At 43.7% G+C, this 19,447-nt stretch overlaps 1 protein-coding gene across 2 annotated transcripts in view; it reads left to right on the top strand.

The window, feature by feature from the left end:
* Positions 1-13,007, top strand: part of LOC120740759 — a 288,808-nt gene extending 275,801 nt beyond the window's left edge. Inside the window, exons 3-10 of one of the 2 annotated variants that reach the window (XM_040043234.1) lie at positions 2,154-2,270; positions 2,607-2,951; positions 3,692-4,030; positions 11,126-11,467; positions 11,542-11,877; positions 12,209-12,293; positions 12,623-12,686; positions 12,803-13,007. In XM_040043234.1, coding sequence (XP_039899168.1) covers positions 2,154-2,270; positions 2,607-2,951; positions 3,692-4,030; positions 11,126-11,467; positions 11,542-11,877; positions 12,209-12,293; positions 12,623-12,665 — 1,607 coding nt within the window. In that variant the 3' untranslated portion in view covers positions 12,666-12,686; positions 12,803-13,007. The other variant, XM_040043235.1, reaches the window with a different exon arrangement.
* The last annotated feature ends 6,440 nt before the right edge of the window (positions 13,008-19,447 follow it).

Raw genomic sequence — 19,447 nt, 5'->3', positions numbered from 1 at the left:
CCTCGCCCCCGGCTAACTATCGAGCTAGTGGGTAACAGACGTCTCCGAAAACGTCGGAGCGCTTTTGAAAATATGTGGTGTCTTGATAAACTGAGCAGATATTTGAGGTTTACACAGCTACATTCTCCCTGAAAATATGTTAAATGTTTATTTTAGGACCCAGAAAGAATAATAAGAGTAATATTAAAACTAACTAGCTGCCGCCATTGTTGGAAACTGAGCTGGGCTGCGCTATGAATTCTGGGACACAGCTGCTTCTTCTTCGGGGTGTAACGGCAGCTGGCATCCTTGTACATGCAGTGCTGCCATCTTCTGTTTCAGTCCGTTATTACACTCTTAAATCCTGCTACTTATTCCTGCGTCTTTTGTGATCTTACAAAGCTTCAAACAACGCGTCGACTATTAAATCAGTCGTCGACGATTTTGATAGTCGACGTAATCGTGACTAGTCGACTAATCGTGGCAGCCCTACTGATAACACACATTCCAAAACACTGACTAAAGGTTCGTGGAATTATACAGGTTCCATGGCCATTAAGTACACTCATGGGACACTTCATTAGGTACACCTGTAAGCTGTTCATTGATTTAAATATCTAATCAGCCAGTCACATGACACCAACTTACTGCACCTAGGCATGTAGACATGCTGAAAACAACCTGCAGAAGTTCAAACTAACCAACAGAATGGATTCAATTCAATTCAGTTAAATTCAGTTTTATTTATATAGCACCAAATCACAAGAACATTCGCCCCAAGGCGCTTTATATTGTATGGAAGGACAATGATGGAGAAGGAACAATGATTTTAGTGACTCTAAATGTGGCAATGAGTGCTGGTTTGAATACTTCACAAACTGGTGATTTGCAGGGATTTTCCCTCCAATCATCTGTGAGTTTACAGAGAAGGTCTGAAACACAGCTGCAGGTTAAGGCCACACCTTGGTAAATGGTAAATGGACTGGTTCTTATATAGCGCTTTTCTACTGTTCTGAGCACTCAAAGCGCTTTACACAACTTGTGCATTCACCCACTCACACCCATTCGTGCTTTCTAAGTAACATTCACACACATTCATACTCTGATGGATGCATCGGAGAGCAATTTGGGGTTAATATCTTGCCCAAGGATATTTGGCATGCAGACTAGGGGAAGCCAGGAATCGAACCACCAACCTTCTGATCAGTAGATGACCTGCTCTACCGCCTGAGTTACAGCCACATCTATCTGCTAAGACCAGAGCACAGACTCATTGGACAACAGCGGGGTAGCATCTGTTTCCTGGCTTCTGCTGCAACATTCAGAGGTAGAGTCAGAGTTTGGTGAAAACATCTTGAAAGCATGGATCCATGCTAACTTAAAGGCTTAGACAGCTGGTGGTGTGATGGTGTAGGGGAGATTTTCCTGAGACACTTTTGGCCACTTAAATACCAACTGAGTATTGTTTAAACCCCACAGCCATGAGTACGATTGCTGACCGTGTCCATCCCATAATGACCTCAGTGTATGCTTCCTGCAGGGTAACAAAGCTGAGATCATCTCAGACATGACAATGAGTTTACTGCACTCTGACGGCCTCCACAGTAACACATCTCAGTCCAACAGAGCGTCCTTGGTATGTGCTGGAACAGAAGAGTCACATGATAAATGTGCAGCATGTGAGTGATGATGTCACATCTGAGCCATTAACAAGCAAAGGAACAGGATACCAGCAAAGTGTACCTAATAAATTGTCCAGTGAGGCTCTGTGACATTGACTCTGTAATGGTGTGAAATGTAAACTGAGAGATGTCAAAGTGTCTCCAGCAGGGGACACAATTCAACTTCAACACATATACACTCACTGCCACTTTACACACCTGTTCAGCTTTCCTTTAATGCAAATATCTAATCAACCAATCACATAGCAGCAGCTCAGTGCATGCTGTAACTAATAAAATGTCTGCTTAGTAAGAACCTATCACTTATAGGTTGCTGACATCTTGCTAGCTGAGCTGTAGATTGTACGGTCCACTTTTGTTACATTAAATAAAAATTGCATCTAAAATGATTTTATTTTGTGAATGAGCTCATTGATCAGGACACAGAGTAGTGAACGAGTGAGGAAATCTGCTGTGAATGTTTCATGTTCAGGTTTCTTCTGTTCACCACAGAGCGTCCTCCGACCTGGCCCTGGGTCCTCTCTGGCATCCTGGCTATCTTGGCTCTCCTGGCTGTCAGCAGTGGGATCGTCATGTGTTATAGATATAAAAGGATGAAATGCCCAGCAGGTATGATGACCTTGTGTCTGCGTGTGCTGCTGTTTGGTTTGTTGTTGTAAACCAGAACTGGACTGGAAGTAATGAGTGAATGATTTTCCTCTTATTCTTCCTTTGTGGGCACTCATTTGATCTGAGCTTTGTGCAGTTATGGATTGATGCTAATTTGCAACACTTGAGATTTGTGGCCCTAAAGATCTCCAGTGGATACAGTTGTTCTTATTTTTCTGTCCTTCATGACTTCAGCACTGAAACAATCGAACACGTTCTCTTTGAGGTCCTGGTAGAATGATGTGTTGGTTGTTGGTGTTGTGTGCACACCTCATGATCTGCTCTGTCTCCTCACAGACAGCCAGGTATTGATGGTGGAGATTTCAGAGGGAGAGAAAAAGTCTGTCCTGCTGCCCTTTAAAACCACAGAGGATCTTCCCCAGGACGCCACAGTGGAGTGGAGACTCACTGACCCCAAACACATGCAGGTTCACGTGTATGACAGTGGAAAAAATCAGCCGGACAAACAGGATGAGGTGTACCAAGGCCGCACAGAGATGAAGGAAGAGCCACTGAGAGATAAAGACCTCAGTCTGAAACTAAAGGAGCCCCGCGTTACTGACACCGGAGTCTACACCTGCACCGTCAGCAGCAAGGATGGAAGCCTCCTACTTCAGAAAGTGGTGTCTCTCACTGTCAGAGGTGAGTGGAACAGCTTTGATTGTCTTCTGGATCCTCCATAAATTTGAACAAAATCAAGCTACTGCTGACACACTTTCATTTGAATGAATAAATGCAGACATTTTGATTAAACTTGCGAACTGAGGGAGCTGTGTGAATCCGATTAAGGCCTGCACAGACCTCTGAATGAAAAAAAAAACATGGGATAACATCTGCCATTTAATCCCCTGTTTCAGCTCATTAACTCATTAATTTCCACACTGCTTCTTTCTTCTACAGAACTTAACATCTGGCTGTACTATGTCAGATCTCCATGGCAACATATCCATGACAAGAATTTTTGTCAATAAATTTACCACTGTCAATATAACAACACAAAAATAAGGGTCCATCACACCACATGTGACACACACAGGACCAGAGTCCAAACAAAAGTTTGATCCATGCTGTGTAGCAGAGGCTGTGATTCCTGCTGACTCACTGCTTTGTTAAAAACACAAATTCCCCAGCATCATGCTGAAGGGTAGACGCTGTAAGTTTCTGCAGGTGTGACAGAATAAATCCAGAAGACTAAAGAAAGCAGCAGATAGCAGAGCAAAGCAGCGCTTTGTGCAGCCTCACACATCAACACACAAGCAGTCGAGCTCCAAGTCAGAGAAACACTGAAAACAGGAGCTGCTGGTTACACAGCAGAGGACATGATGGAGGATCCACCTCACTGATGTCTGTCTGTCTCATGTTCTGCTGTGTTCTCCTCTCAGAGAGCCAGATGGAGACGGTGGAGGTGACAGAATGGAACAAGTCTGTCCTGCTGCCCTTTAAAACCAAAGATGACCTTTCTCAGGATGCCACAGTGGAGTGGAGACGCTCAGACTCCAAACACAGGAAAGTTCACACGTTTCAGAGCAGCCAGCACCTTTCAGGTGAACAGGAGGAGATTTACAGAGGTCGCACAGAGATGAACAAAGAGGCGCTGAGAATCGGAGACCTCAGTCTGACCCTGAAAGACCTCCGACTAACTGACAGTGGAGTCTACACCTGTACTGTCTGCACGCATGGAAAAGTCCTGAAACAGAAGGTGGTGGTGCTCAGTGTCAGAGGTCAGTAAGCACATCACAGAAGCTGTGGTATGTTGTCAATTCCTGTTGTCAACACTCTGGACTCCATTGACTGTATAAAAAACATGAAAAAAGGAAATCTGCACTACTGGCCAAAAGTTTTAGAACACCCCACTTTTTCCAGGTATTTATTGGAATACAAGTTGTTCAATTCCAATGAATAGCTTGAAATGGTACCAAGGTAAGATGTGAACTGCCAGAGAAATCTTCACTTTCTAGTTTGTACAATACTTTCATTTCAAAGTGCAATTTTACGACATAATTTTCAATAAAAAACTGTGGTGTTCTACAACTTTTGACAGGTAGTACATCTGACCAAGCATAACCATCTTAAACTTAACATATAGGTAAATAAGCAGTTAGCAGTGGCACTTCATTACTTTGTGTGTTAGATATTTAATAGTTGTTCTGCCTCGATTAGAGTTAACATGTTTATAGTCAGTGTTGGGGAGTAACGGAATACATGTACCGCTGTTACATATTTAAAATACAAAATATGAGTAACTGTATTCCGTTACAGTTACCGTTTAAAAAGGTGGTATTTAGAATACAGTTACTTTGTTGAAATAAATGGATTACACTGCGGTTCTTTCCTTGTTTCATATTGTGGCGGGTCAGGACTGTTTGGGTTTTGTTTGACAGCTACGTTCTGTTGTTCCAGGCGGCAGCATTACGGTTGCCATGGTTACAGGGTGACGCTCTCTCTCTCTGCGTGTTTCCTGGGTGAGAGAGCGCCTTTTTTTTGTTGTTGTGCTAAGCTAATTGACCCTGTGCACGAGACAATGCTAACTTCCTGGTTTGAGACCGGATGTGGGGTTGTACATTTCCGGTAGCTTTACTTTGCGGTCAATCGCTACTGCGAAGATATCCTCCAAAATCATGTCCAAAACTCGAAAACGGAAAGATCGCGTTAAGTTACAAAGAGCAGAAGGTGGGAACACTCACCGCTGTTGTGTCATAAAAAATCTAATGATCAACTTTGATGTTTAAAGAGTTTAGATCGATCAGTTGTTTACATCACTCAACACAAGAAGAACTGCATCACTGCAGCAGAAGACACATCGTCCACATTCAGAAGCACATCTCTGTATAGTGACTGGTCTTATGATTTAAACAGGCAAATGTTCAGCATTCAAACTACAGGTGAACAACAGTCAAACCAGATGTTTCCCCGTTATGTCGAGACCAGCTAGTCAAGTACACACCTACACAGCATGTTAACAAACCGTGAAAAAAGCCACACAAAAAATGAATGATTGTTGGTAACGGTTTCTCGACAAGTCAATGAACATCATTTACAGATATATTGGGTAAATGCCCGAGACATCTATAGAAATGTAAATCGCCGCTTGATTCATTCATTTGCTTAACTTGTTTTGGACCGTAAACAGGGCGTGAATAGGACACCGGAAATAAAGCTCCCCACAGGAGTTTCCGCACCGTAAGTAGCATATGCTAACGTGCACATAGTCTATAGGCAGAATGCTACCAGTATAGCTCTAAAGAATGTAGCATCATAGGCAGTGTAGTCCGTGCTGCAGGGAGAATGGACTGTCATACTCGTTATGTGTCTGTGAGCGAGGGAGGGAGAAAAAGGAAAAGTACGAGCTGTCATCGAGCAGAAACGGGAGCTGGAAGCATGTAAATATAATAACAACCACTGCAGCCAAGAAGAGTGCCTGACAAGCCCAGCTGTAAGTAAGCTATTAAGACTCGTAGGGCTGCTCAATTAATCGAATTTTAATCACGATTACGATCTGGGCTTTCAACGATCATTAAAAATGACTGAGCCAATTATTAGCCCCTCCCTCGTGCTTTACTCTCGCGCTGCTCCGTGTGGCAAATCGAGCGCACCTCTCTGCATTTCGAACACGCACCACAACAATTAAGAGGACCCGAGGGAAGCTCGGAAATCTCGGAAAGCTAAGCAGAAGTTATTTGGAGAGGAGAGTGACTGCCGTTGGTTGAAAAGAGAGGTAAAAAAAAAAAACTTCAGTGGTGTGGAAACATTATGGGTTCGCGGAGTCAGACGTGGATCAAGTAGACATAGTGGTCGTGTCCAAATTCATGGGTTGCATCCTCCTGAGGCCGCATTTGTAGACCGATTACGTCACAGCGACGCGCCAAAGGCTGTCCAAATTCGTAGACTCCTCCGAATGCAGCCGACAAACGCGTCCTCCTTTTCCCCGAATTTGAAGGATGGGTCGGGTGTGTCCTTCGTGGCCTACCATATCCCAGAATTCATAGCGCGGCCCAGCCAAACTCCAGTTTCCAACAATGGCGGCCGCTACTAAGTTTTAAAATTACTAATACTAATCTTTCTGGCTCACAAAATAAACTTTTAACATATTTTCAGGCGAGAAAGTAGCTGTGTAAACATCAAATATCTGCTCGGTTTATCAAGATATCACATATTTGCAAAAGTGCTTCGACGTTTTCGGAGACATCTGCTACCCACCAGCTCGATAGCTAGCCGGGAGCTCGAGGGTTACTGATGCGGCCGAGAACGGCACAACTCCTGGCACATCATTTTCAGATCACTGCGGACTTTCGCTGCTCGGGTTAAACGTAATATATAAGTCACTTAGACAACCTAAAAATGTTATTGTTGGGCTTTTTTCAGTGTTTTGTTTGTTCGTGAGTAAATCGGTTTGGCTGAGATTAAAGTTATTAGATTAGATAAAATAAAACTTTATTAATCCCCCGGGTGGGTTCCTCCTTGGTTTTTACACAGCTGACTAAACGTGAAACAGAAAACTGATTAAACACAAGTGTGAGACAGTCGAGAATTTACGCCAGTGTCCTGTTATATTTTAGATAGCAAGGATCAGACGGCTGAGTTTATTAAACTCCACCAAGACAGCGGTGACGCTAATCAGAAGGCTAGACCATCCAATTTCACGGCCGTTTACTTCCGGCCTACCCGACCTTCTGAGGACCCGGCCCACGTAGACCGCGAAGGCCGGGTCCTCAGGAGGATGCAGCCCATGAATTTGGACACGACCGCAGTGTAAAGGTTCAAGGTTCAAGGTTCTTTATTTGTCACATGCATAGTTATACAAGTATAACACACAGTGAAATGTAGCCTGACACGCTCCTCGACATGTGCAAAAATTGGGGGGGGGGGGTGTAGAGGAAGAACATTATATATATATATATATATATATATATATATATATATATATATATATATATATATACAGACATATAGTATATACAGTGGGTGAATGTGCAGTAGTAGCAGCAAGCAGGTGAATTCTGTATATTAATATGAATAGACATCTGACTATTTTACAGGATAGACAATATAAACATATTTAAAATTAAAGGAATTTAAATGTACATTGTGCCTTGGTTTAGAGTATCTGGAAGAGAGTCCTGTCTCAGTCAATTATAGATGATGTAAACTTTGCTACGGTGTCATAGCTGCACCACAGAGCAACACTGCAAAGTTCACTAAACATAGATGTTTAGATTTTTCATTTATTTTTTATATTGCAAACATTTGCACTGTTATCAGTATTTGCACACTGTTTTATATTATTTTTTAAAGTCATTATTCAATCTATTGTTATTGTTAACCCTTTAAATCCCTGTGGAACCGGAACCGTAAGCTAGCGCAATAATTTTTTTGCATATGAAACCAGAGGAGTTGTACTTACATCTTATGCCATCAGCTTGTCCTCAGTCACGGTTTCCTTCTACATAAAGCTTTGCAAAAATTGCATTAAAAGCGCTTGCAGGAACAAAAACATAATATTCCAGAAACAGGCTTTGCCGATCCGATCAGCTGTTCGTAACACGTCCCACATTGAAAAAGACGTCAAGACGAACTATCGCATGTCCGCCATTTCCTGTTCGAAACCGGAAGTGACGTCATTTTTCGCGGAAAATGTAGTTTTTTACTTGTAGGCCTTAAAAGCCTATACTGGTGTTTTTATAAGTCATTTTTACCTTTTCTGAATAGTTTCTGGGATGCTTAGAACTCGAATTGCACTGCTGGAAATAGTTTATTTTGATGCACATGCTGTTTTCTTTGCAAATTTGCATCATAGGATTGTTTTTTGTTTTTCCTGCAGTATATAAAAATTGCTGTATCTCCAAAATAAAACTATGAAGACACTCAAATAAAATTTCCTGTGGTGGGAAACAATTTTTTGCAACTTTTTAGTATTTAAAGTTTTGAGGGATAAACCTCTTAAATTTCTCCAAGTAGAAATATATGTACAAAAAACAAAAACGATTTTCAATTTTTTTGTAGTTTATTGCACTTTTTGCAATTAATGTAATTACTATGGACTTAATGCATACATATTATTAAAATATGGGGTATAACAGTTGTATTGATATATAGCAACTTTATATGCTCCCAAAAATGGCACTACAGCATGTAAAAAAAATAATATAAGCTCTGGCGGACTTGGTTCTATGGTAGGTCTTAAAGGGTTAAATAAATATCGTCAAATAACCGAGATCTCAATTTCAGTGAAAATAATCGTGATTATCATTTTTGCCATAATCGAGCAGCCCTACCCTAAGCTATTAAGACTCGACTGTACACTGTGTTCGTGTTTTCCTCCAAAAACAATAAGTTCCATTGCAGCAGCCTTTCAACGCCTCTCCCTGTCTCTCGCTAGCAAAGTTGACCCAGACAACAAAGTAAAGCTATTTTTCGGCTATGAGCCCGACACGAACCCAACGTATTAGCCAGAGGTCCCTTTACTACGGTTCGGAGCCGCGGACCTTCAGTAATAGTAATAAATCACACAGCAATAGTACATTCACGTAGTTGTAAACAGCATGATAATATATTAAGTAATCCAAAGTATTCAGAATACTCTGATTGAGTAACGTAACGGAATACGTTACAGAATACATTTCGGGGCATGTATTCTGTATTCTGTAATGGAATACATTTTAAAAGTAACCTTCCCAACACTGTTTATAGTAAATCCCAAAAAGTTGATTCTGTTCATCTGGATGTCACATTTTCAGTGGGAGAAACATTTCAGTGTGTGTGCTCAGCCCGTGTGAGGTTTATGTGTGTATAGATGTGTATATTACTTTGTGTGCCTCCGACTGAGTGTGAAAGAAACTCATCCCAACACCTTCCTACCAAGTCCAAGGTGTTCTGGTTGTGGTGTTTAGAGCTGCCTACCAGTGGGTTCAGGATCGAAGCCAAAAACTTTGATCTTTCAGTTTCAGTACTGAGTAAAAAAATGTGTGGTTTATTTTAATCAATGGGTTTGAAAAGCAAGTGCTGAAATTTCTTTGAGTTTCTCTGTAAGCACTCATTTAAATCCTGCTGTTAAAGGTATTTTACTATTTATTTGAATTTTTCTAAACATCTGCTAGTGCAAACTCACCTGCAGCTAGAGTATCATTGAGAGAGTGAAGAGCTGGTCCAGTTTCAGTGACCTAGAAGAAAACCACATTGTTCTTCCTCTATACAAAGTACAACTAACGGATGGACTCTCCCTTCCAGCACCCTGGCACAGACTTTCCCAGGGAGGGTGAGGAGTGTGATCCTCCTACAGCTGGAACACACCCTCAGGTCCCCCTTCTTCACCTCCTAAGACCCGAACAACAAATTACCAGATTTCTTTTTACCTGATTTTTGTTTCTAAGAAAATGAGAGCCACATATGAGGATATTTGTTTAAAATTTCAATAGAACAGTAACAGTATAATGTCCTCGTAAGTGGATATCAGGGGTATGTAGAGCAAGATTTAGTATTTTGGTCTAAATAACCCAAAATGTGATTTCCAAATATGTGGATGCCAGGTCCTAGGAGGTTAACCATCTTAAAGCCAACCAGACTCTGCTTTTTGGAGTGGAGTCCTGCTGACTCCAACTGCACACAAGGCCCATGACAGAATCCCAACAAGACAGTTTTTTTTCCCATGGCTTCTCTGAACTCCTCCCACATCCTAGTTTTTCCTTCAGCTACCACCCAAGCCACGTTCTGCTTAGCCTGTTGGTACTCATCAGCTGCCTCCTACGTCCCACAGGGAAACAGAGCCCGATAGGACTCTTTCTTCTGCCTGATGTCTCAGACAGAATGCTGTAGGTGATGGGAGTTGAAGATCTTAGAGACCAGGACTTCTGCCAGGCATTCCCAGAGAAACCTTGCTATATATTTAGGTGCGCCAGGTCTCCAATGCATACAGCGTCCAAGACATTCGGCTTCAGATTGATCATCAATCACATGCATACACATGCTTACAAGTGCACACACATACACACATAGTGTCTTGTCTTTTGTAACCATAGGGGGGTTTTACAATGGGAGGTGCTTGTGTGTACTGTAACTGTTTTCAATAAAAGGCGGTAAGTTGAGTCGAGGTCATCTGTGGTTGGATTCAGTGCTTTCCTGAGACACCAGGCGGGCCTCCCTTGGTAGCAAGTAAAAGATGTTCGTCTTGTTTGTCGTTAATGACAATAAGTTTCTTAACCAGCGGGGCCTGTGGAAGCGCAGACCCAACATCTGTAGTGTCTGTTTGTCTATTCTGGCAAGTACATTGAAAGTAAAGCAAAAGATGGAGTACTTGTATATGTATACACATAAAGGGCCAACAAATGTGCCTGTGTGAACATTCACATTAAATAAATATTGTACCTGGAACTGCTTATATCCCTCATACACGCTCCTACAGGCTTTGGGGGTTTCCGATGATGCACTAAACCAATTTTTTTCATGCCCATATTTCACTCCCTGTATGTTCATACGCCACTAGTTCATGTCCTGAACTAAGAACTTTGTCTTCTCTCTGCTGCAGTTTGTTATTTGTCCTGTTTGTTATGTATGGTCTCTCTGATCTTCTTCCTCTACCCCCTCACCACTCAAAAGATGGCTACACCTCCTTGATCCTGTTTCTATTGGAAGTATCTTCTTTTAAAATGAATGAGATTACCTGATCAGTGTGGTTCTCTCTTTGGTATTTTAGAGTTATTTTCATTGTAAAGCACTCGGATATACTTTTGTCGGGATCTGACACTACATAAATCAAACTGATATGAATTAACTGCAGCACATAACTTCTGCCTGTCTGTACAACTTGTTTCTCCTTTCTTCAGTCTACGAGCTTCAGACAGTGGAGGTGACACGGGGGGTGAAGCCTGTTCTGCTTCCCTTCAAAACCACAGCTGACCTGCCTGAGGACGTCAGAGTGGAGTGGAGACGTTCAGACCTTGAAGATGTGAAGGTCCTTGTTTATGAGAACAGCCAAAACAAGCATGAAGAGCAACACCAGGACTATCAAGGCCGCACTGAGATGAATGAAGAGCTACTGAGAACCAGAGACCTCAGTCTGACCCTGAAAGACCTCCGACCTACTGACAGTGGAGTCTACACCTGCACCGTCTACAAAAATGATGGAGCCATCCTGAAACAGAAAATAGTGATACTCACTATCAGAGGTCAGTAAACTCATCTGAGGTCAGTAAATGTATAACTTGTGTCTGTATTTACAGCTCATGTTGTATTTTATCAGACTACCAGGTGGAAATAGTCGAAGTAACAAAGGGGAAGAAGTCTGTGCTGCTGCCCTTTAAAACCACTCTTGATCTACCCGATGATGTCACAATCGAGTGGAGGCGTGGTGATTCCAGAGACACGGTCCACACCTATCAGGATGGCCAAAACCTGCTAGAAGAACAGGGGCAGGATTATAGAGGTCGCACAGAGATGAATAAAGAGCCACTGAGGACTGGAGACCTCAGTCTGACCCTGAAAGACCCCCAAAACACCCACAGTGGTTTCTACATGTGCACAGTCTCCCAGGGTGAAGACATCCTGAGACAGAAAGGAGTGACGCTTACTGTCAGAGGTCAGTGAATGCAGCTTCCTCCACCCACTGCTCTTTTAGTTGAGGAACTGCTGTGAAAACATCAAGTGTCCATTTTTGTTGAGTGTCAGATGTCAAATAGATTCACTTAATACACTCATTCTGAAACAATATTTAAATGTTAACTATTAGTGTAATTTCATGGTTCTGCTTTGTCTTGAAATGAGGAAAGGTTCCCATAGTTTTCTTTGATATCACTGAGTAATGGTTGCAGTCCTGATTCCGATGTTTCAAATATTCTTGATAACTCGCACCAGAGATTGAAGACAAGTTAAATGAGACTCTGAATCAATGTTGTCTGTTTCCTCTGCAGGAAAACATGGTGCAAGCTTTACAGAGCAGTTTCAAGGCTTCAGAAATAAGAGAAAACCCATGACTGATGGACCTTCTTCCACTGCGTAAAGTCCTCTTCCTCTTCTGTTGTAAAGTTGGTGTGAAATGTAAAGACTGGAGCTGGACCATTTATAATGAATCTTTAACTCAGCGCACATCCTGCAGGTTTAAATCCAATATTTGCTAAAACCTCAGCTCACATCAGAACCTGAATCATTCATCCTTCTTTCAATCTTCTTTACTGATCAAGTTTGTTTTATTTATATTAAATATCTAAGTGTAATCATGTGACTCATTATTTGGATCTTGATGTCAAACTGGAAATAACAATGTTACATATGTTGATCTTTTGCTTGCTTCTTCCTGATTGTCTGTTCTGTCTTCTCTGGACCAGGATTCATGAATCTATTCCACTCACTACTAAAGAAGCAAGTTAAATGGAGGAGAAGAGCTGGCAGGTAGGTCATTGTGCACAGCCGTCCTTCTCACAAATGTTTGATTCAAATTACATGCAGATCTGTGTTTGATCCAGTGTGTATCTCTGACTGACTGTTCTCTCTCACCTTTGGAAAAGGACCATCTTTCGGATTACCTTTGTATTTGGGCCACTTAGTTTTCCCTGTATACTCCTCTTTGGTTCCACTTTTAGAAAACATAATCTCGGATGGACACCTGCTCATTCTCTGCAGCTGGATCCTTCACTTCCTGTCTGACAGACGCCAAGTGGTCAGACTGGGCAGCATCACCTCATCCCCCATCACACTGAACACTGGTGCTCCACAGGGGTGTGTACTGAGCCCTCTCCTGTACTCACTCTACACCTACGACTGCACGGCCACTAACAACTCCAACATCATTGTGAAGTATGTGGACAACACCACAGTGGTGGGTCTTATCACCAACGGTGATGAAATGGCTTACAGGGAGGAGGTCACTGTTGCCGAGACAACCATCTTACCCTCAACATCGCAAAGACAAAGGAGTTGATAGTGGACTTCTGGAGGTGCAGAGAAGCACACACCCCCATCACCATCAACGAAGCTGCTGTGGAGAGAGTGAGCAGCTTCCGTTTCCTGGGTGTACATCTGGAAGACGATCTCACATAGTCAGTACACACAAACAAAACAGTCTCCTTCTTTCTCAGGAGACTGAAAAGATTTGGCGTAAGCCCCCATATCCTCAGGACCTTCTACCGCTGTGCCACTGAGAGCATCCTCACTGGATGCATTGCCACCTGGTATGACAACAGCACTGCTTACAACTGCAAAGCTCACCAAAGAGTAGTGCGGTGTGCTGAACGGATAATTGGAGGTGAGCTTCCCTCCCTCCAGGACATCTACAGGTCGACATTCGTGTAATTGTCGATTTCGACACTATGCATATTCAGTAATGCACATACACTCTTATATTTGTACATGTATTTATCCATTCTTATATTTTGCTTTGTTCTTATGTTTTTGTATTTTGCACACCTGTTGCTTGTGAAGCTCGCACACAAGAATTTCACTCTCATGTGCTGTTCCAGTGTACCAGTAATGGGATGTGACAATAAAAGTGATTTGATTTGATTAGAAGTTTAAAGACGGTCTGTCTTTCGAGCTTTGAGAGTTCCCAGTGCATACATCTGACACGTTTTCTTTGGATTTTCTTTATTGATTGTCTGGGTCAGCTGCTACAACTACTCAGGTTCATGAGCATGTGGATGCTGAGGGTCCGGGCTGATGCAAAAATGTTTATGTACCCCCTCTGCTGAGTTCTCCTGATACAATTTACTTTCTCTAGTAAAATTAGGTCTGAGACTTCATTAATGATAAAGTTAAAGCTCTGATAGATTGTTGCAGTAGCGACCCAAGCTCATTAAGCAGACCAACTTGTGTTATTACCGACCTAATAGCCTGTTGTCTTACTGACCATGAAAGCAACCCTGGGTAAGATACTGATCCTGAGATATTGTTTTGGTCTCAAGTGGTCTCGATGACCGACCTCGTCAGGTATCCTTCATGTCCCTTTTGGAGCTAAAAAGAGGTCAGGCTAGCTTTCCTGCTTGTCAATACAAATGAACATGTGTAGACCTTCAGTGTGCTCACAGACATGTTCCAGTGTGAGGGGAGTTCATTGATCAAGTCTGCACCTGGAGGAAAAGTGTCTCCTCTTTATTACACTGTGACTTGTAAGAGACATATTTTTACATTCTTATATCTGTTGTTGTCTCCATCCATCCATTTGCTTCCGCTTCTCCTTTTCAGGGTCGCGGGGGGCGCTGGAGCCTATCCCAGCTGTCATAGGGCGAGAGGCGGGGTACACCCTGGACAGTTCGCCAGTCTGTTGCAGGGCTAACACACAAGGACAGACAACCATTCACACCTCGTGGCAATTTGGATTATCCAATTAGCCTATCCCCACAAGCTGCATGTCTTTGGACAGTGGGAGGAAGCCGGAGTACCCGGAGAGAACCCACGCAAACACGGGGAGAACATGCAAACTCCAGAAAGACAGAAAGACCCCGGCCTGATGGTGGAATTGAACTCGGGACCTTCTTGCTGTGCGGCAACAGTGCTAACCACCGTGCCACCGTGCTGCCCTCTGTTGTTGTCTGTGAAGTAAATATACAAAGCAGGTCACGATGCAGTTTAAAGTAACCTGTGTAAAAGTGACTTTGTTGTCTGGCTTCTGAAGATGGCAGTTTATACAATACAGATACGTTGGATTAGCTCTCTTCGTATTTAATGTTTTAATTTATTTTCATGAATTTATTTAATTAAAAAGGAGAGACTTTATTTTTTTATTTTTTTTATTTTTTTTTTCTAAATGACATCAGAAACAGCAGTATGCGACATTACGTGATGGCAGAGCTTCAGTTCATCCTTTGTCATTTTTTTTTTTTTTTTTTTTTTTTTTTTAATAAATAGGACAGGGGGAATGAATGAGAGAAAGAGGGGGAGAGAAAGAGAGAAAACCAAAGGGGAGAAGAGACGGTGAGAAGGGGGGGGAAGAGAGAGGAAAAAAAAACAAAAAAAAAAAAACTCCTGGGTCACCTGTATGGAGAAAGAAAAAACAAACAAAAAACAAACAAACAGAGGAGACAGCAAACAACAAAGAGCAACATAATAATAGAGAAAACAAAGCACCATCACAATAATCTAGCTAGTCATAGATATCAATAGTTACTAAATAATAAACGATATTGTGCAGCACGCAAGATAGACAGCGCACAATGTGCTTTGAGGCAGCAGCCAAGAAAGCTGTAGTCCGCGTCTGTGAATACCCGTGTGTACACCTGTGTGCATACCTGTGTGGATCAGCATGCTTGCATTCCAAAGGTTTCTCCATGTAACGATCTGCTAGGGAGTGTGGGGAGCCACACACAGCCCACAGACGCGCCCGTGAGCTCCGCCGGCAGCCAGCTGTGCCTGAGTGACCGAGCCCCAGGCCGAGAGTCCGGGGGCACCCCACCTCCGGAGTGGCCCGAGCGAGCCCCAGGCTCCAGGCCCCGATAAGCGGCCGCCAAGGAGTGAGCCGGTGTGTACCCGGACGCCCACCCCCAGACACAAAGAACCACCAACGCACCGACACCTGAGGGAGTCCGCCACTGGCAGGGGAAGTGGTGGTGGGTGGAGATAGGCCTCCAAACCTTGGAGGGCCTGAGATGTCCCCAGAGAGGTGGCGTCTGATACCCAACCTGACATATAGACACAGACATACAGGCACACACAGACACAAACATCCATTCCCACCCTCATGCTCTCATAGGCACTTACTCCACACTCAACCAACATGGAGACAGACATAAAGAGACGCTGTACACACAATCACACTCCCCAAGCGTACTCTACAAACCGGGTCTAGGTACCCTTGCCCCTGGAGGGGGGAATTGCACCCAGACCCAGGTGGTGTTACCCTTTTCCCTGCGGTGGGGAGAGGCAGACCACCCCGACTCCGCAGCAGCAGGGATGCCCCACACCCCAGACCGCAGTCGGACGGCCAACTCCTCCTCCTAGCCCCCCCGCTCCAGCAGGCCGCAGAGAATGGGGGTGGGAGAAGACTCCAAACCTCCCTCCACCCGCTCATTGTAGTGTTGATGCATATGTGTTCTAAGGTGCAATTAAAACCCAGGAGGGCATGGAGCTACCTGCCAAGGAGCAGCAGGTAGGCGCATAGTCCCTCCTGCTAGCCCTCAATGACTAAGTGTATTTAAAATTGAGAGGTGGGCAACGACGTCAGGGGTGAGGTATACACCCTGATGGTAATTTGGACTCCGTGATTGTGCCCACCCCCAAGATCCTATATGTATGTGTAATGAGAGTGTGAATAATGTGAATGTCTAAGTTGTGGGATAAAATTGAGGCAGAGGCAGCCAGAAGGGGACAGAGGGGGGGGTAGCCTCCTCTGCACCCTGGTGACATACCCCTACTCCAAGGCCCTGCATGTGTGGGTGGTTGTGGAGGAGCGGGAAGAGGGAGGCAGCTGGAGATGGGGAGGGAAGGAAGGGAGGGGCAGGTAACCCCTCCCTGGGGCCAGCTCCCCCGCTGACCCCAGTAGGCACTCCCACCCTCCGCGACCCGCCAGGGAAAGGGGGCCCAGGCCCATCAGACCGGGGCCCGGTGCAGTAGCGCCCCCCGGCTCCACAGAGCCCTGGACAGTCCACCCAACCCCACCACAGAGAAAACTGCACCCACCCCACCATCCATTCATCTTCCAGACTACATGAGACAATAGACGCCCAGGCTGAGATCTTCCTCCACCTCTCCTGTGTCTCCCCCTCCTGCAGAGAGTTCCTGAGGAGAGGAAAGCTCCTGCAAGGTGTGACAATCTCCCCCACCAGTTGAAGAGCCCCCCAGGCGGCTCGACGCACCGGCGGCACCCCGCGCCAGGGATGGGCCCCCATGCACCCACCCGCCCACAACCCCGGCGACACACAAACCAGGACCCAAGGCCCCGAGGCCCGGCCCGGGCCCCAGCCCAGAGACGGAGCACCCCCAGAACCTCACGCCCATCCCGGACCCACCCAGGGGCAGCCAGGCTACCAGGTCAGTAACCCACGTCCGTCAGCACAGACCCTCCCCTAGCCCCGCTGCACGCAGCCACGAGGAAACAGTCACCCGAGAGCCAAAAGAGCCCCCACCCGGACATGACCGCTACCCCGGGTTGAGCCCCCCAAGGAAGATGCCTCCGGGGAACCCCCCGACGCCCTAAGCCTGTCCCTACCGCCACACCAATCACAACAGTGAAGGCGGGACCAAACTATGACCCCCCACCCCCACTAGGTGATGAAGCTGATCAAAGGAGCCCAGAGCAATTGATCTGATGTGGTGGCAGAGGCTGTATCAAGACTAATGTAATCTAATAGATAATTTCTATATTGGTTAGAATTAAGATTGTTTTTATTTTTCCAGTTCATGAGGACAGTTTTCTTGGCTATGCATAGGGCAGTGAAAACCATATGGGCTATATTCTTTTCTGAAGTAACATTATCTAAGCTGCCTAACAAACACACTAAGGGGGAAGTTGGAATGTTACATTTCAGACACTTTGATAAGTCTTCACATATCTCGCGCCAAAACTTCTGCACTGGTGGACAGAACCAAAGAGCGTGAGTGTAATTGTCTGGTGTATTGCCTTGACAGTGTGAGCAGTTGTTGGAAGATGTAAAGCCCATCTTGAACATCCGATGACCTGTATAGTGCACTCTATGTAGTATTTTGTATTGTATTAATTGCAGACTGGGATTTTTAATCAATTTAAAGGTTTTTAAGCATACCTGAGACCAGAAGTTTTGGTCTAAGCTGACTGATAAATCTGTTTCCCACTTTGCAATAGGAAGGGATATTGATTCATCTAATTTAGAAAGTGTTCTGTATATTTTAGATAATAATTTGGGGGATTTAAGAGTAAGGAAATATGCCGCACTTGGTGGTGTTTGTAATTCAACTTGACTGAGGTTAAATTTCTTTTTTACTATGGATTTAATTTGTTGATATTCTAAAAATCTTTTCTTGTTGATCCCATATTGTGCAACTAGTCTGTCAAATGGAATAAATTCTGTTCCCTCTAATATATGTTCTAAGTATTTAATTCCTTTACAACTCCATTCTGGGAAATTAATCATATTATTGTTTTGTAATATGTCAGGGTTGTTCCAGATAGGTGTACGTTTACATGGGATTAATGAAGACTCCGTTATTTTTAGAAACTCCCACCATGCTGTCAGAGAAGAGCTGATGTTGATACTTTTAAAGCATTCATGTCTTTTGATGTTTGAGCTAATAAATGGTAGGTCTGAAATCTCTAGATCCTTGCATAGTGCCTGTTCAACATCTAGCCAGGGCTCATCTAAGGTGGTATGTTTTGACCATTCTGAGATGAACTGAAGCCTGTTGGCTAAGAAGTATTGTTGAAAATTAGGCAGATCTAATCCTCCTCTATCCTTGGTTCTTTGTAGCGTTTTTAAGCTGATACGCGGGGGTTTATCTTTCCAAAGGAATTTGGAAATATATGAATCCAGAGATCTGAACCAATCTTGTGATGGTTTGTTAGGGATCATCAAAAATAAGTAATTTATTTTTGGCAAAATCATCATTTTTATAGTGGCGACCCTTCCCATGAGTGATATGGGTAAAGATTTCCATCTAGACAGATCGCCTTCTACTTTCTTTAGAAGTGGGATGTGATTTAATTTAGTTAAGTCTGAAAGCTTAGGAGAAACATTAATACCTAAATATTTAATATTTCCGGATTGCAGTGGGGCAGAGGAAGAATTATGGAAGGAGCAGTTAATGGGGAGAACTGTAGATTTTGGCCAGTTAATTGAATAATCTGAAACTCTTGAAAACCAGTTTATTAGAGTAATTACCTCAGAGAGGTTGGTTTGTGTGTTTTGCAGAAAAAGCAACACATCATCCGCATAGAGACTGATTTTATGTTCTATGTTCTTACATTTTATGCCCTTAATTGTTGTAGCCTGTCTAAATGCTGCTGCTAGAGGTTCGATAAAAATTGCAAAAAGTGAAGGGGAGAGTGGGCATCCCTGTCTGGTGCCCCTCAGGAGACAGAAGCTGGAGGATGTCTGGTCATTTGTTCTGATACGAGCTGTTGGGGAATTGTATAATATTCTTATCCAGTTTATGAAAGAGTTTCCAAAACCAAATTTGTGTAAAATTGCGAATAAAAATTTCCAGTTAACTCTATCAAATGCTTTTTCTGCATCTAGAGATAATATTAT

This window comes from Simochromis diagramma, unplaced genomic scaffold (assembly GCF_900408965.1).
Source record: "Simochromis diagramma unplaced genomic scaffold, fSimDia1.1 OVJJ01000768.1, whole genome shotgun sequence".
Taxonomy (NCBI): domain Eukaryota; kingdom Metazoa; phylum Chordata; class Actinopteri; order Cichliformes; family Cichlidae; genus Simochromis; species Simochromis diagramma.
This window is presented reverse-complemented; position numbering and strand designations above follow the sequence as displayed.